At 39.0% G+C, this 26,612-nt stretch overlaps 1 protein-coding gene across 1 annotated transcript in view; it reads right to left on the reverse strand.

Moving 5' to 3' along the window:
• The window catches only part of egfra (epidermal growth factor receptor a (erythroblastic leukemia viral (v-erb-b) oncogene homolog, avian)), a 93,933-nt gene that overhangs the window by 35,374 nt on the left and 31,947 nt on the right, over window positions 1–26,612 (reverse strand). The window contains exons 2-11 of the mRNA XM_061920575.1: window positions 15,738–15,889; window positions 12,191–12,377; window positions 11,808–11,939; window positions 11,662–11,730; window positions 11,455–11,573; window positions 6,748–6,889; window positions 6,331–6,447; window positions 763–889; window positions 617–690; window positions 467–554 (exon numbers count right to left, since the gene is read on the reverse strand). Coding sequence (XP_061776559.1) covers window positions 467–554; window positions 617–690; window positions 763–889; window positions 6,331–6,447; window positions 6,748–6,889; window positions 11,455–11,573; window positions 11,662–11,730; window positions 11,808–11,939; window positions 12,191–12,377; window positions 15,738–15,889 — 1,207 coding nt within the window. The remainder of the gene's footprint in view (window positions 1–466; window positions 555–616; window positions 691–762; window positions 890–6,330; window positions 6,448–6,747; window positions 6,890–11,454; window positions 11,574–11,661; window positions 11,731–11,807; window positions 11,940–12,190; window positions 12,378–15,737; window positions 15,890–26,612) is intronic.

Raw genomic sequence — 26,612 nt, forward strand, 5'->3', positions numbered from 1 at the left:
GCCGCTTGGCTGACTTACTTGGCCCCTTGGCTGACTTACTTGGCCGCTTGGCTGACTTACTTGGCCGCTTGGCTGACTTCCCTGGCCGCTTGGATGACTTCCCTGGCCACATGGATAACTTCCCTGGCCACTTGGATAACTTCCCTGGCCACTTGGATAACTTCCCTGGCCACTTGGATAACTTCCCTGGCCACTTGGATAACTTCCCTGGCCACTTGGAAAACTTCCCTGGCCACTTGGATAACTTCCCTGGCCACTTGGATAACTTCCCTGGCCACTTGGATAACTTCCCTGGCCACTTGGATAACTTCCCTGGCCACTTGGATAACTTCCCTGGCCACTTGGATAACTTCCCTGGCCACTTGAATAAATTCCCTGGCAGTCTGGCTAACTTAATAGTAGCTTGGCTAACTTTCTTGGTAGCTTGGCTAACTTTCTTGGTAGCTTGGCTAAGACCTCTCCTCACCGCTTGGTTCGTCCTCGGATGATCTCCAGGTTGTCGAATGGCCTGAGGGAGTTAATGCTCGTCGGCCATGTTTGGATCCACAGGTATCCTGAAGGGAACAAGTCTTAAGTGTGATGCTGCATTACTTCAATCTTTTTAAAGAGGCCTTACCTGTTATTTCTTTTACTGTCTTAAACACGTCCAGCTGGGCGGGGTCCATCTTTGGTGTTTTGGTGTACGTATCTCTATGAACATCAAGTGCACATATAGTCACTAATGTGTGCATGAGTGCTGCCGTATTATTGTGCTCCACTTACCCGTGAATGGACGTGTGAATTAAAGCGATGTTGCCATTTATTTTGGTGCAGTTTTTGAACGAATCAATGTTGGTGGCATTGATGGACAGGGTGTGTGTCAGGTGGCCTGTGCCCAGTCCGTTGCACACTGTCAGCAAGTAAGAAATAACATGTCACTATTGGAAATAAACACTAGTATTTTGATGAAGGCTGGTGTTATGATAAAACTACTTTAGGTCTACCAAATGTTCCCACCAGTGAGCCAAAAAAGGCATATTAGATCATTACAATCTTTGACTATGACCTAAAAACAGCCCCAAAATGTTGAAAATGAGATTACACACAACCAAATTAATGTATGACATTCTTTGTAACAAGTTTAAGGCTTTTTTACTGTATAAAATATAAATGTTTAAAGTGTTTTTTCCCCCCATATAAGCTAATTAGCTTAGCCCAGTGTTTTTCAACCTTTTTTGAGGCAAGGCACATTTTTTTCATTGAAAAAATACGGAGGCACACCACTAGCACAAACGTTAAAAATGAAACTCCATCATGTTGTCTTTTTTTTTTTAGTTGGTTGTTGTTTTCCTGTGTGTAGTGCTTTAATTCCTGTCTTGCGCTGTTATTTTGGTGGCTCTTCCTGTTTTGTTGGTGTTTTCCTGTAGCAGCTTCACGCCTTCCTTTGAGTGCTATTGCCTGACCGGCTTTGTATTGGCAAACAAGACTATTTTAGTTGTGCGAACGCTATCCTTCTTGGTGGGGACATTGTTGATTGTCACGTCATGTGCGGATACACACTGTAAGTCCTTGCTGTCGTCCGGCATTCTGTTTTTGTTTACTTTGTAGCCAGTTCAGTTTTACTTCTGTTTTGCATAGCCATCCCTATGCTTCAGTGCCTTTTCCTAGCAAGACTTGCCTTTTGTTCATTTTTGTTTTAAGCGTAACATACCTTTTTACCTGCACGCTGTCTCCCGCAGTGCTCTGCATATTGGGATTATGACAAACCATCCTCGACGTGTTCCGAGTTCTACAAAGCAATGAACTACGTGCTGCCACCTATTAATATGGAGTATTACATGGTTACTCTGCTAAGCTATTTTTCAGATTATAATTATTAAATTGGCAAATAATATTTTTTGGACCAATTAGGTGAAGTTGCATAATTTCCTACGGCACACCAGATAATAGCTCACGGCACGCATGTGCCGTGCACAGCGGTGGAAAAACCCTGGTTTAGCCTAACACGAAGACTGGATAAAGCTAAACCAGTTATCTTGATAAGTAAATAAGTTTTATTATCACCTCGAAAATAAATAGTGTATTGGACCTCAACAGCTTACAAATGCTAATGTAGTAGCTTTTATAAAATATATATGTATATATATATATGCACACATACACCCTGTACAGCAAAAGTCTCAATGTTGATAAAATAAGTGAACTGTGACTAAAGAATGTGAAATTGTCGTCTAAATGCTCCAAAACATAGCCATTCAAAATCAAAAATACCCTTGGCTGAAAACTTGCTCTATAGTACTGTAAAGTATTTAACAAGGATATGTACAAACTATGTTTGTCAACTTTCTTCTAGGCATCCCAGATGAATATCCTTCAGTTCTAGGGTGCTTGGCTAACTTCCTTTGGAGCTTAACTAACTTACTGGTAGCGCATGCTGCTTTCCATTTACCTCAGAAGTTGGAGATCAGAGCTGGGAACGACGTCACAGGCGAATTGTGAACGTTTCAGTTACGAGGTTGGAAATCAAGATGGCCACAACCATGAAACCTATTTTTTGCGCTTGCTTTTTCTGAAAATAAACAACTTATGGGAAAATATGGACTCTTTCTACAACCTTCAAACAACGTGGATGAAACGGAAAAACAGATATTTTTGCTAGCGATGTACAGCATATATATCACATGAAAAAAAATGTGATATGTACATTAATGTTAACACTACATTGTATATGGCGGATTTACTGCCACAAAAAAAAACATCAGAAGTGCTAATAACGAATATTACAGAAGTAAACATCATTGTAAACATCCAGAGCAGCCATCTTTGAAACAAACTCATGGGTGGTGAGGATGCTCCGACTTTCCGAGTCAGAAATTGGACCTCGAGGGATGTTCCAGTTAAAATTCGGAACTCTGAAATTCCCACTCCCTAATACAACGCACCAACCACATGGTACCTTGGCTAACTTCCTGGTAGCTTGGCTAACTTCCTTGGTAGCTCTTCTAACTACATCAGTCGCTTGGCCAACTTCCTTAGCAGCTTGGTTAACTTCTTTGGTAGCATGGCTAACGTCCTTGGTAGCTTGGCTAACTTCTTTGGTAGCTTAGCTAACCTCAAGGTCGCTTAACTAACTTCCTTGGCAGCTTGGCAAACTTCCCTGGTAGTCTGGCTAACTTTCTAGTAGCCTGGCTAACTACAAACCCCGTTTCCATATGAGTTGGGGAATTGCGTTAGATGTAAATATAAACGGAATACAATGATTTGCAAATCCTTTTCAACCCATATTCAGTTGAATATGCTCTAAAGACAACATATTTGATGTTCTAACTCAAACTTTTTTTTTTTTGCAAATAATAATTAACTTAGAATTTAATGGCTGCCACACAAGCCAAAGTAGTTGGGAAAGGGCATGTTCACCACTGTGTAACATCACCTTTTCTTTTAACAACACTCAATAAACATTTGGGAACTGAGGAAACTAATTGTTGAAGCTATGAAAGTGGAATTCTTTCCCACTCTTCAGTCATTCAAGAGTCCGGGGTCTCCGCTGTCGTATTTAACGCTTAGTAATGCGCCACACATTTTCGATGGGAGACAGGTCTGGACTGCAGGCAGGCCAGTCTAGAACCCGCACTCTTTTACTACGAAGCCACACTGTTGTAACACGTAGCTTTGGATTTTCTTGCTGAAATAGGCAGGGGCGTCCATGATAACGTTGCTTGGACGGCAACATATGTTGCTCCAAAACGTGTATGTACCTTTCAGCATTAATGGTGCCTTCACACATGCCTTGGCCACTAATACACCCCTATACCATCACAGAGGCTGGCTTTTGAACTTTGCGTCAATAATAGTCTGGATGGTTCGCTTCCCCTTTGGTCCGGATGACACAATGTCGAATATTTCCAAAAACAATTTGAAATGTAGACTCGTGAGACCACATAACACTTTTCCACTTTGCATCAGTCCATCTTAGAGGATCTCGGGTCCAGAGAAGCCGGCAGCGTTTCTGGATGTTGTTGATAAATGGCTTTCGCTTTGCATAGTAGAGCTTTAACTTGCACTTACAGATGTTGCGACAAACTGTATTTAGTGACAGTGGTTTTCTGAAGTGTTCCTGAGCCCATGTGGTGATATCCTTTAGAGATTGATGTCGGTTTTTGACACAGTGCCGTCTGAGGGATCGAAGCTCACGGTCATTCGATGTTGGTTTCCGGCCATGCCACGTGGAGTGATTTCTCCAGATTCTCTGAACCTTTCGATGATATTATGGACCGTAGATGTTGAAATCCCTACATTTCTTGCAATTACACTTTGAGTAGCGTTGTTCTTAAACTGTTTGACTATTTGCTCACGCAGTTGTGGACAAAGGGGTGTACCTCGCACCATCCTTTCTTGTGAAAGACTGAGCATTTTTTGGGAGCAGTTTTTACACCCTATTATGGCACCCACCTGTTCCCAATTAGCCTGCACACTTGTGGGATGTTCCAAATAAGTGTTTGATGTGCATTCCTCATCTTTATCAGTATTTATTGCCACCTTTCCCAACTTCTTTGTCACGTGTTGCTAGCATCAAATTTTAAAGTTAATGATTATTTGCAAAAAAAAAACCTTTTATCAGTTTGAACATCAAATATGTTATTTTTGTTGCATATTCAACTGAATATGGGTTGAAAATGATTTGCAAAACATTGTATTCCGTTAATATTTACATCCAACACAATTTCCCAACTCATATGGAAACGGGGTTTGTACCTTGGTAGCTTGGCTAACTTCTTTGGTAGTTTGACTAACTGCCTGGTAGCTTAGCTAACCTTGTCACTACCCAATTTACTGAGCTGTCCGATCCGAGGAAAAACAATTGCGTAAACATAACAACCTTCGGCTGTAATACTTAAGTTAAACGATTTTGATTTGTAAAAATATTACAAAAAAAGTTAATTATGTACATTCAAAGAACAGTAATTGAATTTTTTTTCCCCAAAAAATTTATAATTTGAAAGTTTTATCATGAAATGCAAGCTTTTATAGGTATGATAATGTAACCACTGAGAGTCCCACGATTCGATTCAATATCGATTCTTGGGGTCGCGATTTGATTATATATCGATTTTTCCGATTCAACGCGATTCTCGATTCAAAAACGATATTTTTCCGATTCAAAACGATTCTGTATTCATTCAATACATAGGATTTCAGCAGGATCTACCCCAGTCTGCTCACATGCTAGCAGAGTAGTAGATTTTTTTAAAAAGCTTTTATAATTGTAAAGGACAATGTTTTATCAACTGATTGCAATAATTTAAATTTGTTTTAACTATTAAACGAACAAAAATATGATTTATTTTATCTTTGTGAAAATATTGGACACAGTGTGTTGTCCAGCTTACGAGATGTGGTGCAAGAGTAAGCCACTGTGACACTATTGTTTTTTTTTTGTTTTTTTTAAATAAATTTTTAATCACTGCTATGCTGAAATTTATAACTAATATTGATACTGTTGTTGATAATATTAATTTTTGTTTCACTACTTTTGGTTTGTTTTGTGTCGTGTTTGTGTCTCCTCTCAATTGCTCTGTTTATTGCAGTTCTGAGTGTTGCTGGGTCAGGTTTGGTTTTGGAATTGGATTTCTTTGTTATGGTATTGCTGTGTATTGGTTTGTTGGATTGATTTAAAAAAAAAAAAAAAAAAAAAATTAAAATTTAAAAACATAAAAGCGATTTAAAAAAAAATTTGAATCGATTCTGAATCGCACAACGTGAGAATCGCGATTTGTATTCGAAACGATTTTTTCTCACACCCCTAGTAACCACCAATGTTTCACCTCAAGTCAAAGCCAGGATGAAGAGGGTAACTTTAAATCTGAATAATGATCAGTGTGAAAGGATAAAAGTAATTGAAATTTATCAGGTGTAGCTGTCAATGAATTAAAGTGATTAGTGGACGCTTTTGTAAAAAAAAGGTTAAATGTCCATACTTGGGGAAAAAAAACTCTGTTAAGCAGGAAACGGACATTGCTGACTTTTAGCTTGTGCGCAAACACATCAGGTCATTCAGTAAATCGGGCACTGACAAGTTTCCTCGGTAGTTTGGCTGTCATCCTTGGTAGCCTGGCTAACGTCCATTTTGTTCCGTGAAGTTACAGCATTTCTCTCATACCGTGGTTTTTGAGGGTTTTGTGTGTTTTTTGGAATTCCCAGCATTTTATGGTGCTTTTGGATCAGTTGTGTGTTCTGCATGTTTTCCCCTATTATAGGTGTTATGTACACTGGATCACAGGAGGCAAATGTAATGATAGGATGAGTAAAGAGGACGTCCCCTGGTTGCACAGTGACAGCTTAGCGCCTCACCTTTAGGGCACAGTCCATCACACTTGGCACACTTCCTGATCCCGCCCTCCTCCACCTCGTAAGTGTTGCCGCTGCAGGCCCTTACGCACGCACCGTGGTCTGTCACGACGTAGTTATCTGAGAGGAGGATTGCGACACAGCGTGTTTCACTTTCGAAAGGTACAATATAGACATACTGTACATTATATTCAAGTATAAAGCAAAAAAGGTGATGGTGTAACGTGGAAGTTAAAGATAGAAAGAACAGATGTGACATTAACACGGCGAGAAACTCAATCATTTTCTTTGCTTGTCTGTGAGGTTTATATTTAAACTAAGAACCACTTAATGTTTAACAACAACAATACAACAAGCTATTCATGCACAACATAGCAATTGGATAAACATCTACAGTAGCATCTGTTAAGACATTCTTACGTGGGCAGCTCTTGACACAGGTGGCGCCGAAGTTGTACTTTCCGTGCGGGTTGGGGACCAGCTGGTGCAGGTTCGGGTCGTAGCGCATGAGGCCCGGACAGGAGTCCTTGCACACCCCATCGTCCTGAAAGTCCCGACAGGCCTGCAGCACAAACATTAGAAAAGCTAATGATAACATTGCATTCCTCTATGGCGGCCTCAGACTCAGTGCTCTCACAGCTGCTAAATACACAACCTCATATGCCTTTTGAAAGCCCAAGAAAAGACTTTTCAAAATGATGTGAATTACGTATACTGTAAATTATCTGGGGGCCGCTCCTAAAAATAACCTACATAATTTATTGATGCGCACTTGGCTGCGCTTCTTATAACTGTATCGATACTGTATGTAAATCATTGTTAAATACCATTTTATACACTGAATAAATTGTTAATGTTATCAAAATAAAAGTAAAAAAATGTTAGATGTTGTTTTCTTACAGGAAGGTCACAATTTTTGTAGAATAAAGTTGTATTTTTACAAGAAAAACATTGTAGTTTAACAAGAATAAAATAAAATATTGAGTTGACTTTCACCAAAAATGTTATACTACAGAAAGAACGATAAATAAAAAGGCTTATTTTTACAAAAATAAAGTTCTATTTCTGCAAGAAAAAAAATGTTATCACATGACAATGAGATCTCCCTATTTCTCCACAAAAAAGTAACAAGAATAGGATAAAAAATAGTCTTGAAATAATAACAAATCTACAGTATAATCTAATTAATGAGAAACAATGCCTGTATTTTTACACAAAAATATAATACGTCATGAGAGTAAAGCATGATACGAAAAAAGTCAGTTAAAAAGTCAGAATCTTATGAGAATAATTTTTCTCTACAAAGAAAGTACAGTTTTACAAAAATAAAACTGCATTTTTACGTAACAACAAAAAAATTAATAATGTGGGTAAAGTGAGAAAATCTTTTTCGAGAAATACAATAATAAAGTCCGTTTTTATGTGAATAACAGATTTGTTGTGACAGTATATTAAACTAGGGCTGTAAAACGATTAAGATATTTAATCGTGATTAATGGCATTGTGTTCATCCATCCATCCATTTCGGGGTCGCTGGAGCCTATCTCAACTGCATTAGGGCGGAAGGCGGGACACACCCTGGACAAGTCGCCACCTCATCGCAGGGCCAAAACAGATAGACGACAGTCACACTCACATTCACACACTAGGGCCAATTTAGTGTTGCCAATCACATAGTTAACTCAAAATTAATCGTGATTAATTAGATATATGTTTTCATTAATATCAAGTGTACCTTAGACACATGAGTTTCAAGCTTTTAATACTATGACTGGACAATTAGTTTAAATGAAAAGTTTTTCAAACTGTATGCTTTTTTAAACAGCTCAACACAAGACGGACATAAACATGCTTTTAATGACAATTTAAAAAAAATTACTTTCGTGCCAGATTTCGTATTTTGTATTCCTGCTGTAGAAGCACTTGCAGTCAGAGGAGAGGAGCTACAGTTCCATGTTTTGATACCACTTTAACGCAATAATACCACAACATGTGGATTGTTACAATCATGTTTTGATTGTTAAAGATGTTTGGTAATGTAATCTGTGATAATTCTACCTGGATAAATGCTTCTGATATTCTGTACATTACATGTTGTACAAGTTAATGATATTCATATCGCTCCATGACAATGTTTTAACCTTCTGTATTTCTAAATAAAGTGTAATATTCAGCCTACTAAACATTCTGTAATTGAGGACTATCAACCATATGTTATAAAATAATATACACAATATTTTAACCTGCCAGAAAATTTCCTCCGTACTCCTCAACTGATGTACTAGCATTTACTTAGGTAGAAATATCACAGATTACAAAACATCTTTGAAAAAGCATGATCGTAATGTACATTTTTTTTCAATTTTGATAGTGTAGATCAGGGGTCGGCAACCCATGGCTCTGGAGCCGCATGCGGCTCTTTAGCGCCGCCCTATTGGCTCTCTGGAGCTTTTTCAAAAATACATGAAAAATGGAAATGATGAGGAGAAAAAAACATTTTTTTGTTTTAATTTGGTTTCTGTAGGAGGACAAACATGACACAAACCTCAGTAATTGTTATAAAACACACTGTTTATATCAAACATGCTTAAGTGATTCGAGTATTTGGCGAGCGCCGTTTTGTCCTACTAATTTTGGCGGTCCTTGAACTCACCGTAGTTTGTTTACATGCATAACTTTCTCTGACTTTCTAAGACATGTTTTATGCCACTTCTTTTTCTGTCTCATTTTGTCCACCAAACTTATAACGTTGTGCATGAATGCACAAAGGTGAGTTTTGTTGATGTTATTGACTCATGTGGAGTGCTAAAAAGACATATTTTGTCACTGCATGATTGCAAGCTAATCGATGCTAACATGCTATTTAGGCTAGCTGTATGTACATATTGCATCATTATGCCTCATTTGTAGTTATATTTGAGCTCATTTAGTTTCCTTTAAGGCCTCTTAATTCAATTTATATCTCATGACACACTTTCTGTATGTAATATGGCTTTTAGTTTTTTGCGGCTCCAGACAGATTTGTTTTTGTATTTTTGGTCCAATATGGCTCGTTCAACATTTTGGGTTGCCGACCCCCGGTGTAGATAGACTGGATGTGACGAGTAGCCCTATTATTGTAAAGCCCAGAGTGTCTGATTGGTTTGGGAAAAGGTATCTTGACATGTTTTAACAACATGAAAGTCTCCGCTAAAGAAGTTACTTTAAACTTCCTACCTACCGTCTTTCTTTTCTGCTGAGCTTTTATCCTATCTTACTAAACCAGTTACAGTAACAATTTACATTTTATTTTATCAATGCATTAAACTGTAGTCTTAACACGGAAGTGAAGCTCCACCTCTCTGAATACAAGAGCGCCAGCAGGCCTTTGCTCACAGCGATTATGAAGGCAAATGGTCTTGTCAGGAGTCTTACAATGACTTTGGACATGGGCTTTCCATAAGGTAGACCTTGTCCGTTTGTGGCTTAATAGTAATTGAACGCAACTACATTTTCAACGCTACAGAATAGACAGAGGCTCAAACAAGATGCTGGCGCGTTCATCGCGCGTCAAAAAATTCCATCCATTCATCCATCCATTTTCTACCGCTTATTCCCTTTCGGGGTCAGTTAACATGTTATCATTGCGTTAACATTGACAGCTCTATACTAAACACCCATATACTTGCTTTATTTGATCGTTGCATGGCAAATTATATGAAAATGGAAAAAATATATACGCAAGTAAAAGATATGCAAAGTTATGAGGACAATGATACAATATTCCAAAAAACTTGTCATATGAATATTGTAGGGCTAAAATTGGCAATTCTCCATATTTTTGGGAAAAAAAATACTTTTTTTCATCTCATAGCCGTTTTAAATGTTTTATTTCTAGTGTGGCACAAATAACCTCTTTGAAACAAACGGATTAAAGGCCTACTGAAACCCACTACTACCGACCACGCAGTCTGATAGTTTATATATCTTAACATTGCAACACATGCCAATACGGCCGGTTTAGTTTACTAAATTACAATTTAAATTTCCCACGGAGTTTCTTGTGAAAACGTTGCGGAATGACGACGCGTATGATGACGTCTCGGGTTGTAGCGGACATATTAGCCCAGCACCACTTATGGCTAAAAGTCGTCTCTTTCCATCGCATAATTACACAGTAATTTGGACATCTGTGTTGCTGAATATTTTGCAATTCGTTCAATTAATAATGGAGACTATAAAGAATAATGCTGTTGGTGGAAAGCGGTGGATTTCAGCTGCCTTTAGCAACGAAACACAGCCGGTGTTTCTTTGTTTGTTGTGAAGCTTTAAAACAGAGCGGTCAAGCGAATATGTTTCTCTACGTCAACCAGCAAGTTTTTGGATGGGAAAATTGTGATATTAAGTCGGATCTTACCGGAGACTTGAGTGGATTATGCGACTTCCTCCTGTAGCTGTCAAAAAGGCAGCTGTGATCTTGGCTACTCCATTGGCTTCTCTCAGAGACACTGGCGTTCACCGCAGCCCTCCGACTTTCAGGTATGACTTTATAATCTCACTAAAACACTATTGACACAATAAGCAGATAAGGGATTTTCCAGAATTATCCTAGTAAATGTGTCTAATAACATCTGAATCGCTCACACTGCTGTCGTCTGCAGCCGTCGCCTTTTCTTTTTTTTTTAGCGCTTCACTCTAACTTTCCTCATCCACGAATCTTTCATCCTCGCTCAAATTAATGGGGAACTCGTCGTTTTCTCGGTCCGAATTGCACTTGCTGTTGGTGGCTATGATAATAAACAATGTGAGGATGTGAGGAGCCCAACAACCTGTGACGTCACGTGCCAATTGTCTGCTACTTCCGGTACCGGCAAGGCTTTTTTATTAGGGACCAAAAGTTGCGAACTTTATCGTCGATGTTCTCTACTAAATCCTTCCAGCAAAAATATGGCAATATCGCAAAATGATCAAGTATGACACATAGAATGGACCTGCTATCCCCGTTTAAATAAGAAAATCTCATTTCAGTAGGTCTTTAAATAATACTTTTATTTAATAAAAACTTTTTTTTAACATTTATTTTCTGTTTTTGTATTTTTCGCTGTGCCTCCCATGTGATTTATTGTTAAAGTGGTACGATGTGCTGACCAAACAGTCGGTGGGCCGGGGTCCCGTGCACCCTGCAGCACAGTGCTCGTTGCAGCAGTCACTGGGTGAAGGTCCTCTGCACCTCTTGGAGCACTGCTGTGCACAGTTCAGCTTGGTGACTGCACAAAGCAAATAACATATCCTTAGCCATGATGGTTGATATAATTACTCATGTATTTTAGGTTACAATCACAGAAAGAATCTTACAAGTCTGACAGTTTTGGGGCCCAGGTGCCCAACAGGATCCGTTAAAGCAGCTCGAGTGACATTTTTTACCTTAAAAAGAAGAGTTTTTAAAGACTTATTGACTTGTGTGTGTTCCTGTGCTCTCATGTGGGGAATGCATTACTTACAAAGCTGGTTGTTGCTGGCTGCCGGCAGCTCCATTTTGGGTTTATTGTCCACATTTACAATGTCGTACCACTGAATGGTCTCCACGTTGCACAGCTGGTTCTTCCCAAACTTCACACCTCCTTTGAGTATTTCTGAAAACCAAAAAAAATCCAAACTTGAATCCTTGTTAAGTTCGGGTCCTAATGGTACAGAAGATCCCAAGTTCCCACATGGTACATGCTAAGTTTCCGCATGGTACATGCTAAGTGAAGGACAATCTATTCTGTAAACAAATACAATGCAGGTTTTTGTATGACCTTTTGGAATTAATTACTAACAAAAACCGAGACACTGCTGTAAATGTTTACTGTGCAAATTAAAGACAAAACTTCTTGACACTGACCTGTGAGGCTATTGAGAAGAAGCTTGCTGGTGCCCTGACCTGTGGCTTTGTCATTATTAGCCAGCACGGTGAGGGCGAAACCTCCCTCGTACAGCGAGTGGCCACGGATAATTCGCAGGTTGTCCAACGGAATCTTGGAGGCCGTGTTGAGGGCGATGAGGACGTAGCCGCCCACTTCTTCTATCGTCTGGAGAAGAGTTGGACACAAAGCAAACAAAACGTAGATGAGAAAAGGCAGGACACCGCAATGGTTTCTCCCTTAATTTGTAGTTCTTTTTCTTGGCCGTGCTCATCAGAGGACCTTTTTTTGTTTCAAATAGAAATTAATCAAAAGGAAAAATAATTTTTCAAGCCCATTAGTCAAAAACAATTCACACTTGCTTACTCCACAGTACTTTGATGCTCGTAGTAAAAGACAAAAAAAAAAAAGTTAACTATAATAATTGCGATTGCCTTTCCCGCCAGCTAATGAATGATAGCCAATTCCCCAGAGGATGTTGGCTTAGATGCCCTGGCCGGCAAGGCTCGCTGGGACAGGCAGTGAGTAGAAAACCATCCTGATAGCGCAGTTTGAGTCCTTAAGTAAAATGTCAATTGTTTGTGATGCAGCTTATTAAGTCAAATTTAAACGATTAGATCAATGTTAGTTTTACTCTAAATTGGAATTTTAGTCCAATCATTCAAAAATGAAAAATAAATAACATTTAAAAAAGTCAAAGGCTACTGAAGTTGGTTAATCAAGAATTGTCTGAAAAAACACGCTTAAAAAATCACGCAAAACATGGTAATAAATTTTCTGTACTTAAGTGACTTTTTGATCAATTGTACTTATAAGAGAAGTTTTTAAATGAAACATATTTTTCATATTTTTGTTGTGTATTTTTTGAAGAAGGAACACTACTTTTACGGATAGTACATTTGTTAATGTTATGATTATATTTATTTGAATCTTTGTATTACTGATTGCAAATACGCGATATTTTAGCTTGTTGGGTGGACTTCTTACAGCAGGCAAGAACACATGACTCAGTCTTCTGTGTCAATACAAATGTTCACATTTCAGCCTATAAGAATTCAACTTCCAAATAGAGAAAACATGTTGCTGTAAATTGTAGATGTTTTAGCTGTGCACAGTCTTAAGTGACTGTAAAATGTGAATCTTTTGTAGTACATGCTTTAGTAGGATCTATGTCTCTTATATGAACACAAATGGGAAGTACTATTAAAAACTGGCTATAAAATTAACTGGAAGTTTTTTTTTTGGTAGTTTTTTTTTGTCCTGTGTTGCTAACTCAGGCAAATCATATTGTTGATGTAGATGCCCATATCTGCTGTACAGATTTACTAAAAGAGAAGTGTGGGATACTTCTCTTGTTGCTTTCTTTGTATTTGATGTTATTAAATTAATTAAATTATTATTTGGCACAGCCGGACCGTAGCAGAAGTTATACAACAGTTAATCGGTACTTGAGTAGTTTTTTTACTGTATTTTTACTTACTCTTAATTTTCCTAATTAATTATTTGGATCGCTACTTTTTACTTTTATTAGAGTCATATTACTCTAAAGTAACGGTGGTCTTACTTAAGTAGAATTTTTGGATGAACCTCTGGCTGTAATTAAGAAGTGTGGTATTTATTTGAGGTGCCTTTAACCACCTTCACGTCATGCTTTTGTCATTCAAGTTGAAACTTGACTGTGTTTTTGTTAATGGTTAACTTAGTTTAATTTCCACACTTGAATGCCACTTAAAAAGTTAAATGTGATACAGCCTGTCCACCTAATACAAGTTTTATGATGGTGATAGTAGGTATGTCCAAACTTTCCCAGTGAGGCCATATTTACAAAATTTAAAGGACGCAAGGGGCCACTTTGGTCAACCTTGTGCATTGAAGATACTAAAACTAACCCAATGTGGGTAAGTATATGCTAAGCTATATGAAAACAAACTTAGCGTAGGTTTGTGTTGAAATTGACAAAGAAAATGAATACAATACCAAATAATATACAAAACCCCAAACCAGTGAATTGTGTAATTTGTAAATAAAAACAGAATACATTGATTTGCAAATCATTTTCAACTTATTTTCAATTGAATAGACTGCAAAAACTAGATATTTAATGTTCAAACTGAGAAACTTATTTTTTTTTGCAAGTAATCATTAACTTAGTATGTAATGGAGCAACATATTGAAAAACGTTGGCACAAGGGCATTTTTACCACTGAAGCTTTTCAGGTGGAATTATTTCCCATTCTTACAGTAAGTGGTTCAACAGTCCAGGGTTTCCGTTGTGGTATTTTAGGCTTCATAATGCAGCACACATTTTCAAAGGGAGACAGGTCTGAACTACAGGCAGGCCAGTCTAGTACCCGCATTCTTTAACTATAAAGCCATGCTGTTGTAACGCGTGGCTTGGCATTGTCTTCCTGGAATAAGCATGATAACGCTGCTTGGATGGCAATATATGTTGCTCCATGTATGTACCTTTCAGCATTAATGGTGCCTTCACAGATGTGTAAGTTACCCATGCCTTGGGCACTAATACACTCCCATACCATCATAAATGTTGGTTTTTGAACTTTGCGCCTTTAACAATCCAGATGGTTCTTTTTCTCTTTGGTCCAGAGGACAAAACATCAACAGTTTCCAAAAACAATTTGAAATGTGGACTCGTCAGACCACAGAACACTTTTCCACTTTGCATCAGTCCATCTTAGATGAGCTCGGGCCCAGCGAAGCCGGCGGCGTTTCTGGGTGTTGTTGATAAATGGCTTTTGCTTTGCATAGTACAGTTTTAACTTGCACTTACAGATGGAGTGACAAACTATATTTACTGACAGTCCTTTTTTTAAGTCTTCCTCAGCCCATGTGGTGATATCCTTTACTTATGTCGCTTTTTGATGCAGTACCACCTGAGGGAATGAAGGTCAGTAATATCATCGCTCACGTGCGGTGATTTCTCCAGATTCTCTGAAACTTTTGATGATATTACGGACCGTAGATTGTGAAATTTCTAAATTCTTTGCAATAGCTCATTGAGAAATGTTGTTCTTAAACTGTTGGAGAATTTGCTCACACATTTATTCACAAATTGGTGACCCTCGCCCCATCCTTGTTTGTGAATGACTGAGCATTTCATGGAAGCTGCTTTTATACAAAATCATGGCACTACCCTGTTCCCAATTAGCCTGTTCACCTCTGGGATGTTCCAAATAAGTTTTTCATGAGCATTCCTCAACTTTCTGTGTCTTTTTTGCCACTTGTGCCAGCTTTGTTGCAGGCATACAATTTAAAATGAGCTAATATTTGCAAAAAAATAAAATTTTTCAGTTTGATTATTAAGTATCTTGTCTTTGCAGTTTATTCAGTTGAATATAGGTTGAAAAGGATGTGCAAATCATTGTATTCTGTTTTTATTTGCGATTTACACAATGTGCCAACTTCACTGGTTTTGGGGTTTGTATATATAATATTGATCCAAATGGCCTACAGATCGCACTTTGGACATCGACGCACTATAGGAAAATGTTTTGCTTTTTTTATTACCCTGAGGAAGGACAGGTCGCGGTGCTCCTCCATGTATGTGACCTCCAGGTTTTCCAGAACCACGGTGCAGTTGCTGTAGGTCTTCACCATGTTTAGGTAGTGGTCCTCTTTGGAGCCCAGCAGGTTCAAACGGTTGGTGATGCCTTGGCACACTGCCGAAAGAGAAAAGTAAAACAAGACAATCTTATCTGTAACTACATGTGACGGCCCAGACGATTAGGGTCTGCAATGCTGGCACACACATTACACAACAGACACAAATACTACACGCACAAACAAAACAAAAGAGGCTTGTGCATTTTTCCCGTCTAGTCATAACTTGGTCTGCTTGCATGTAAAAATAACTCGAGTGGGTTGTGTCTACAATTGGAATCAATTCTCCACAACAAAGCACAAATCTTGCTCATGGCTGAAAATGAGACGGCTGCATTTGTACTGGCATAGGGTGGGAAACTTCCCATAGCTACGCAGGCTGCAGAGAACAACAACGGAACAAAACGACATCGCCAGGCCACCTAAGTCATCGCCAAGAACACGCTACTGATGTGTGTAAGGATTTAAAGCAAGTGCTAATCTTACAATAAGGCTGCATTGTGATTCTTTACTTTACTGTTGGCAGTCATTAGTTTGGATAAGGATGCCTTTCCAGATTAGTGCTGACACAAAAAAAAGGGGATTATTTTTCTTTTCTAAAGGATGAGTCTTCCATTGCTGCATCTTCAGTCTAGCCAGAGCCGGTCTGACGGCTTCTGACTGGCACAGCACACGACACACTAGCGCTGTGAATGAACACTCTTCCACCTAGCACGCACACTCACTGACACACATTCGCTCATATTACCAGCACATTTACTGGCGTATATTAGACCCTTTTTTTAATGCTCTTTAAAGTCAAGATTTATGGGTTTGAAACAGGATCCAACAACCGAAGTGTCTTCCAGATGTGTAGTAGAAAAATGACGGCTTTGCTGTACTGTAAAATGTCAGCAATCCACATTTGCTCTTGAATGACAAACCATGTGCTTGAAATTTTTACCCATTATAGAGTACGACAAAAGTACAACGGACAACAAAATTGAAAAACAGATCAACATTGAAACTGGAAAAAAAAAACTTGTCAGCGCACCAGGCCTTAACTCTTTAAAAAGCCCGTTGACGTTCTAGAAATATAAGTGGCAGCTCAGCTCGCTCACAGTCCTTGAGGTGAAGGCTAATTAGCTTTTAGCATAATGTTAGCTCATTTTGCGGAGTGTGCATGCGTGCGTGCGTGTGTGTCTGTCTGAGAGAAAGACAAGCACTGTTGACCTACAGTTAACAACTAATTTATTTCACTTTACCTTTTTCTGTGTTGAAGCAGCAAAAAATGACATTATGTTAAATGAAGAGTTTCTGTCTCTGATAGTTGATATAATAATGTAACTGCATCATAAAGCCTACATGAACTCCATGGTGTTCAGGGATGAATAGTCTCTCCTATTGCTATTGCTCTATTTTTTCAGCTATAGTTACATTAATTATTAATAATGTAGCAGCCTAGTTTTGAATGACAGGGTCCCTGGTATCACATGTTGATAAAAATATAACATTTACATAATAAAAATCAACTACAGGCTTCCCAAATGCTGTAATAAATTAAGCACGATGAGTTGAGCATATGTCAGCATGTGGCCCAACTTTTAACTTTCTTTTCAAATGTTTATTACAAATGCTTTTTTACAGTATGTCATTAATTTGACTTAGTCATTATTTTGACTTAGTAAATATTGACTTACTAAGACAAAATAATCACATATATAGTATCTCAGGTAACTAGGACTGTTTTGTGTTTTGTTTGTACTTTACGGAAACAATATTGAGATATATATCGTATATTGCCATTCAGCATACAGAGCTGAAAACACAACCAAAAATTGTAGGCTTCTTCACGTGACAAAGCTGGCCTACTTCACCACAGTCTGTAGTCAATTGCCCCCCTAGGCAGCGATGAGATGGAGATGCGATGTTTTTACTTTACGGAAACAATATTGGGATATATATATCGTATATTGCCATTCAGCATACAGAGCTGAAAACACAACCAAAAATTGTAGGCTTCTTCACGCGACAAAGATGGCCTACTTCACCACAGTCTGTAGTCTATTGCCCCCCTAGGCAGCGATGAGATGGAGATGCGATGTTGGCGACAGGACAAATTACACTGTCCCAGCCCCTTCCCCGTCCGTCCGCCTGTCCCCCTTTCCCCTGGAGAGACATCACCTTAACTAAGAAATATTCTGGGGGAAACACTGTATTGTATTGTATTGTCTGGGTGAGGGTCGATCTTTGGAAATAATTTGTACCCCCTTCAGAAATCTCATTTAGTTCCCCTTAAAACATTTTCATGTTGCACAATGAGATGTAAGCATGGTATTAATTGTACAACCTGCTCATCGGCCTAGTGGTTAGAGTGTCATGGGTACTTTGACTTTAACTTAACATTCCTGAAACGTTTTGTCTGTAAAATATATCTTTTTATTAGCATTTCTGTAATCAAGTAACAGCATTACATGATAAATATCCATAAATGAACATTCTTAATAAATGGTTATAGATTAAGCACACATCTGCTTAAGGAGTCACAGTGAAATGACCTCGCATTTACACTTTGTGTGGTGTTGGAGGGGTCTGACTTTTTTTGTGGCCATAAACGAATCGGTAGGTAAGTGCTATGAGTGCATGTGTTGGTGCAGGTGAGAGACAGAGAGCCGCTGCTGTTGATGACGGATGACAAACAGTTGGTTTAAACATGGATTGTTTAGAAGAAAAAGACCAATTTTTCTACATATAATTATTTTGAAATAACGCTTTGGTGTGATTACGGCCGAATATAAACAGTTTTGCTCAAAAGTGATCGATGGAATTATTTTCCTATTTAAATCGAGTTGACTGACGTTACAATATTTGAACAGTGTTGACAAACATTGTTTTATCTGTCAGGGCTGCTTGTTGTCACCTGTCACTCACAGAGTTGCATTGCAAAATACCACAGAACAAATATTTTGTGTTTATTTTGTTTAGAGTCACAGCATAGATTTGATTTGCACAGAGGATGTGTGAGCAGTGCGCAATTGCACAGGCACGTGCACCTTAGAGGGAACGTTGCCCTGGTGATGCTTTGTGTTGTTAAGCACTGTGTAACACCACTGATCAAAGAAGGCGTAATGACATGAAAATCACGCTGAGGAAAAGAAATATGTCTATCGCGGCATCAAGGCCAACGTGTTCGTAGCGCATATCACTTTTAGGTGGGCACACGGCCAAAAAGTCATGGTCGTCGTGGCCGCCGTGAAATTCCAGCCCTGGATGCAGCTAATGATAATTTTAGTAATCGAGTAATCTATGGATTATTTTGTTTGATCAATCAAGTAATAATTAACACACTTTATAAGTAGTCATTTGCATTGGTGTAGATGTGCATCGCATAACAGTTTTATTATCATTACATAAAGTAAGATTGTTAAAAATATTACGAAACTGTTGTCAGTGTTATGCCGTGCATTCCAACAACAGCTTAAATGTTATATGTTGTTAAACAACCACCTCTCTAAACATTATTATCTTTCTCAAGGCACAAACCCTTGTGTCGGATTTCATTAAATTGTGTACTATGTGTGTGTGTGTGTTCTTGTGCTGTATAGTTATTCTGAATTCATGCAAAACAACAACTGTGGACACTAAATCAGCGAGAATTAGGCCACAGACATCTGTCTTCTGTCATCCTCCCTTGGCCTCCTCATTAGTTTATCCCTGAGGGTCGTCTCTGATGGGACCCGACCCAACTGTTCAGAGCACACCAACCAGCTTCAAATTAATTAGAGGAGCCATGCAAGCTGTGTAATTATTCCTCAAACAAAATGGTAATAAGCAAATAAAACAGCCTGAATTGGGATTTGTTCGCTGATTGAAATGCTAACTACTTCTAATTGGCTTGTACAGCAAATATTGCACAGCTGTTTCCTCTTGAGGCAAGTGACGTCAGCAAAACCTTCCTCCACCCTCTAGACTTGGGTGCTACACAAGGAGATTGCTAAAACAAGAAAACATTGTGCCTAGGGTGGTTTCATAACGGCTCTGCAGGTGGTAAATAGCCTGATAGCCTGTTGGGACCATAAAGTGACTTCCTTATTTGGCCGCAACGCACAAGAACTAAACAAGGTCAGGCTAAATCAACACACGAGCCACTGCAAGCTCGCCTCAATGGAACAGTTTGATTTTCCTCTTGCTGCAACTTAATGATACTCAAAAGGACTCCATTTGTTAAACAATATAGTTGTTGAATGACTTTACTGTGCAGGTGTAGGAGTGCATCATACTAAGTTCCATATATTCTGTACGATAAGCCACCTTGTTACGATATCATAAATATTAGGAAAACATTGTGATGATATCATGATTAAAGAAAAAAAACGTTTTTAAGAACATTTCTATTTTCTTAAAAGAAAAAGAAAGCATATTTTTTAAATAAATCATTCTCTTACCAGAATGAACTTGTAATGCTACATTCTTACAAAAATAAACACAATTTGTAATGTTAAAATAAAGATAATTGTTATAATACCTTAAATCAGGGGTGTTAAACTTGTTTTCATTGAGGGCCGCATCGCAGTTATGGTTGCCTTCAAAGTGCTATTACTTTTCTTTTCGTCCTGTTCAGCCACTCGGTCAAATCATATTGTTGGAGTAGATGCCCATATTTGCTGTACAGATTTACTTTACAAAAGAGAAATGTGGGATACTTCACTTGTTGCTTTATTTGTATTTGACTTTTTTTAAATGGATTTATATTAATGTTTGGCGCGTAAATAATAATACAGAAATTACAATGAACATTATTGCACTACAAACGGAACATTAAAACAACCAATAAAAATAGCACAATCTATATTGAATACTACTAATAATGACCTGTATTATCAACAATACAATTGTTTCAAATGTAACAATACATATATGTAATGATAACTTCAATTACAAAAGAAAGCAGATAAATAGGGGAAGAAAGAGAAGCACACTGTATTAACCTTGTAGATTGTTATAGTAAATATAGGTTAAGCTTTGTCAGTGTACATGTTTTACCTAGTTTCCTCTAAAGCGGGGGTCGGTAACCCGTGGCTCTAGAGCCGCATATGGCTCTTTAGCACTGCCGTAGTGGCTTTTTGATTGATTGATTGAAACTTTTATTAGTTGATTGCACAGTTCAGTACATATTCCGTACAAATGACCACTAAATGGTAACACCCGAAGAAGTTTTTCAACTTGTTTAAGTCGGGGTCCACGTTAATCAATTCATGGTACAAACATATACTATCACCATAATACAGTCATCACACAAGTTAATCATCAGAGTATATACATTGAATTATTTACAATATTTACAATCCGGGAGGTGGGATGAGGAGCTTTGGTTGATATCAGTACTTCAGTTATCAACAATTGCATCAGCAGAGAAATGGACATTGAAACAGTGTAGGTCTTACTTAGTAGGATATGTACAGCCAGCAGAGAACATAGTGATATCAGATAGCTTACAAACAAGTATATACATTCTTAATACATTCGATTATTTACATTAGGTTATTTACAATCCGGGGAGATGGGAAGTGGAGGAGGGAGGGTGTTAGTCTAGGGTTGAAGTTGGCTGGAGGTGTTGTTTTAGAGCGGTTTTGAAGGAGGATAGAGATGCACTTACTTTTACACCTGTTGGGAGTGCATTCCACATTGATGTGGCATAGAAAAAGAATAAGTTAAGACCTTTGTTAGATCGGAATCTGGATTTAACGTGGTTTGTGGCGCTCCCCCCGGTGTTGTGGTTATGGCGGTCATTTACGTTAAGGAAGTAGTTTGACATGTACTTCGGTATCAGGGAAGTGTAGCGGATTTTATAGACTAGGCTCAGTGCAAGTTGTTTTACTCTGTCCTCCACCCTGAGCCAGCCCACTTTGGAGAAGTGGGTTGGAGTGAGGTGTGATCTGGGGTGGAAATCTAAAAGTAACCAGACTAGCTTGTTCTGGGATGTTTGGAGTCTAGATTTGAGGGTTTTGGAGGTGCTGGGGTACCAGGATGTGCAAGCATAATCGAAAAAGGGTTGAATGACAGTTCCCGCTAGAATCTTCAAGGTGCTTTTGTTGACCAGAGAGGAGATTCTGTAGAGGAATTGCATTCTTTGGTTTACCGTTTTGATTACCTTGGTTGCCATTTCATCAAAGGAAAGATTGGCCTCTAGAATAGAACCTAGGTAGGTGATCTGATCTTTCCTGGTGATAACAATGTCACCCACTTTTATAGTGAAGTCACTGACTTTCTTAAGGGGGCGGTTTAGCTCGGTTGGTATCGCGGCCGTGCCAGCAACTTGAGGGTTGCAGGTTCGATTCCCGCCTCCGCCATCCTAGTCACTGCCGTTGTGTCCTTGGGCAAGACACTTTACCCACCTGCTCCCAGTGCCACCCACACTGGTTTAAATGTAACTTAGATATTGGGTTTCACTATGTAAAGCGCTTTGAGTCACTAGAGAAAAAGCGCTATATAAATATAATTCACTTCACTTGATATGGGACCCAAATAGGATGGATTCCGTTTTAACTAAGTGTATGGATAGCTTATTGTCGGCGAGCCAGATGCAAATATTAAGGAGTTCAGCACTGAGGATTTGTTCCACCTGTGACTTGTCCTTGCCAGATACCAGCAGGGCCGAGTCATCAGCAAACAGGAACAATTCACAGTCACATGCTGATTGTATGTCATTTACGTATATTATGAACAGTAAAGGTCCTAGTATACTGCCTTGGGGGACTCCACAGCTTACAGCGGAGGGAGGGGACACGGTGCCGGTCACCTCTACCACCTGTTTCCTCCCTTCCAAGTAATTTGAGTAATGAGTCTGGTTTTAAGTTTCTGGCTGCATCCAGGAAGCTGGTTGTTGAGAATTCTCCAGAGCTCACGTAGCTTATTTGTGTTTTCCTCTATTGTGTCGTTGATGTAATTTTTTTTTAAGGATTTTGTCAGGTTGTTTCTCTTATTTCTTAATTTATTGCATTGCTTTTTGAGTGTTGAAAGGAGTGATTTGAGGTTATTATTATTGGTTTGTTTATCTACTTCAGTTTTACACTTTTGGTATTCAAAGTATTTTCTGTCTCTGTCTTTTATGGCAGCTAATAGGTCTGGATTGATCCATGGTTCAGAGCGGGCTTTGATCCTGACTGTTCTCACGGGAGCCATATCATTTAGTAAAACGCTGTTTTGAAGCGATCCCAAGCATCTTCAACCAGGTTGCTCGTGAGCACAGGGGACCAGTCTCACTCACCTAATTTAAGGTTGAAATTATCACTGGAATATGTTTTAAGGGATCTGGATTGAGCTGTTATGTGGCTATGGCTTTGGGTTTAGTTATTTTGCGCGTGCAGAAGGTTATATAGTGGTCGCTAAGACCACAGATCATGACCCCACTATTTTTTATGTTATGCCGGTCTGATGTGAGGATGAGATCTATGGTTGATTGGGTGGAATCACACACCCGTGTGGGGAGTGTTGTTAACTCCCTGGAGCTTTTTCAAAAATGCATCATAATGTAAAAAGGTGGGGGGAAAATATAGTTTTTGTTTTAATATGGTTTTATAGGAGAACTAGGACATCTGCCTTGGCGCTTATAATAATAATAATATCACTCATATTTGGTTAATTTTCATATCACGACATGTGGGTCAAATGCAGAGGACACATTTCACCACACTTAGTGTGTGTGACAATCATTGGTACTTTAAAAGGAGTATGTTTGGCAGTTTCTGGATGTTCTTAGAAAGGGTATTATGAGCGCAACAGAGGACACTGGATCTGTTGACTCAATTGTTAGCTATTTTTTTTTACAATTTCATATACATTCAAACTGTGAAGTATATGTGTTCTTGTCTTACATAAGGATTGTGAATGATAAACAGCACATATATTTCCAATGTTTCCATATTTCTAGTATGACAGTTCCAATAACATGGTCAGAGTGCAGAAGAGCTACTCCAGTGACGTAGAATCTACGGAAATTACCGGAGGTGTTCGAAGCAGAATATTCAAATTGGCTGACTGAATTTGTGGCATTTTGCGACCTTTTAGAAGCTACTTTTACATACTTTGCTGATTGTAACTAAAATTTGATATTGTTAAATAGATACATCCATCCATCCATCCATTTTCTACCGCTTATTCCCTTGTGGGGTCGCGGGGGGCGCTGGCGCCTATCTCAGCTACAATCGGGCGGAAGGCGGGGTACACCCTGGACAAGTCGCCACCTCATCGCAGGGCCAACACAGATAGACAGACAACATTCACACTCACATTCACACACTAGGGCCAATTTAGTGTTGCCAATCAACCTATCCCCAGGTGCATGTCTTTGGAAGTGGGAGGAAGCCGGAGTACCCGGAAGGAACCAATGAAACACAAATGAGCATACAAAGTCAACTTGTTTTTCCACTCTATTGGTACTTTAAAAGAATACCATCAGACTATTCTAATATCAAACAGAGTACGAAGAAGTATTAGGGTCACAGTGAAAGTAAAACATGTTATACTACAAGAACAAGGTAATATTGTTAAATGCTTAATGTAATTTAATTGATGTCATAATGACAATTTTTTCGATAATTGTACACTTTAAATATGATATGGGTCACGGCACAGGTGAGCATAGTGTTGCTGTGACCCCAAGATGCAGGTATGGACATCGAAGTGCAGGGAACAAGCTTATTTGATTGTAAAAAGCAGGAACAAAAGCAGTAGCAGAAAACAAACAGTATGAAGCCACAATGGGAAATGAAGCACCAACTGACAAGGGAACAAAGTGGAACTAAATAGACCTAAATAATCACCAATGGAGTGCAAGTGTGACAGGACAAAGAACAGTAAGCAAAGGTGCTGCAAAATATAAAAAACAAACAGGATGTAGAGCCAAAATAAGAGCACCAGGACAGAAAATCAGAGAAACAATAAGCAGAACCTAAAACCTACCACATGTATTGCGACAAAATGTATAAATACAACGTCCCACTGGGGTAAGTTTTTCCTTGCCCTTATGTGGGATCTGTACCGCGGATGTCGTTGTGGCTTGTGCAGCCCTTTGAGACACTTGTGATTTAGGGCTATATAAATGAACATTGATTGATAAATACCATATATAGTCCAAATTCCTGCTCATTTTAAAGATCATTTACCATGAATTGATTAACGTGGACCCTGACTTAAACAAGTTGAAAAACGTATTCGGGTGTTACCATTTAGTGGTCAATTGTACGGAATATGTACTGTACTGTGCAATCTACTAATAAAAGTTTCAATCAATCAATCAATCACTTGGCTTGTTTGATGTCGATATTATCATTACTGAAATTTGTACCGCAACATTTTTGTGGCGATGTCTGGAGTTTGCATGTTCTCCCCGTGACTGTGTGGGTTCCCTCCAGGTACTCCAGTTTCCTCCCACCTCCAAAAGACATGCACCTGGGGATAGGTTGATTGGCAACACTAAATTGGCCGTAGTGTGTGAATGTGAGTGTGAATGTTGTCTGTCTTTCTGTGTTGGCCCTGTGATGAGGGGGCGACTTGTCCCGACTCTAGCACCCCCCCAAAACCACAAAAAGGGACAAGTGATAGAAAATGAATGGATGGATGGGCTGGTTGCGTCATAGTCAAATTAGCATAACCGATCATGAAGCATTTGCACGTAACTGAAAGGGTCGGGGTTAGGGGGATGCAGGGGAGCACAGTGGCCCAGGGGTTAGTGCATGTGCCTCACAATACGAAGGTCCTCGGTTCGATCCTCGGGCTTGGGGTCTAACTGTGTGTAGTTTGCATGTTCTCCCCGTGACTGTGTGGGTTCCTCCCACCTTCAAAGACATGCATCTGTGAATAGGTTGATTGGTAACACTAAATTGGCCCTAGTGTGTGAATGTTGTCGGTATATCTGTGTTGGACCTCCGATGAGGTGGAGACTTGTCCAGGGTGTACGCTGCCTTCTGCCCGAATGCAGAAGAGATAGCTCCCCATGACCCCGAAAGGGACAAGCGGTAGAAAATGGATGAAATAGATGCTGTGAGCAAAAAAAAACGAAAAGCAAAATGAATATGTTAGAAATACAAATGGTCTTTCTTCTGTCGGTTCTATTCATCATTATTTTTAATGTGACAAACAAAATTGAACCGCCTACGGCAGCACCACTTGTTAAAAAGAGCGATATGTTCTTTAGTCTCCAAAGGTCTCCTGACTAGATTTTTTACTAGTCTTTTTTTTTCAAAATAGTCTCTATAACTTCCTGATTGCTCGCTAAATATAGCGACACAATCGCTAAGTTGGCAAGACTGATCACTCCTGCTCAGCCTTCTTATTCTCTGGCATGCATATGAGGCGTGCTAAGAAGTAGAATTAATAATGTACAGTATACCAGCACCTACTGTACAGATTTGTAACGAGGTATACACACTGCTGAAGATAACCAAATTGGTCTGACACAGAAAATGCTTCATGGTAATAAACGACTTTCAATTGTGTCGTTGTACCTCTTAGTAAATGATAATTAATGTAATTCAAAATTAAATAATCTTATTTATATGGTAAATGGGTTAAACTTGCATAGCGCTTTTCTATCTTTAAGGTACTCAAAGCGCTTTGACACTATTTCCACATTCACCCATTCACACACACATTCACACACTGATGGCGGGAGCTGCTATGCTAGGCCCTAACTACGACCCATCAGGAGCAAGGGTGAAGTGCCTTGCTCAAGGACACAACGGATGTGACGGTTGGTTTAAGCCGGGGATCGAACCAGGAACCCTCAGGTTGCTGGCACAACCA

This window comes from Nerophis ophidion, linkage group LG14 (assembly GCF_033978795.1).
Source record: "Nerophis ophidion isolate RoL-2023_Sa linkage group LG14, RoL_Noph_v1.0, whole genome shotgun sequence".
Lineage (NCBI taxonomy): Eukaryota > Metazoa > Chordata > Actinopteri > Syngnathiformes > Syngnathidae > Nerophis > Nerophis ophidion.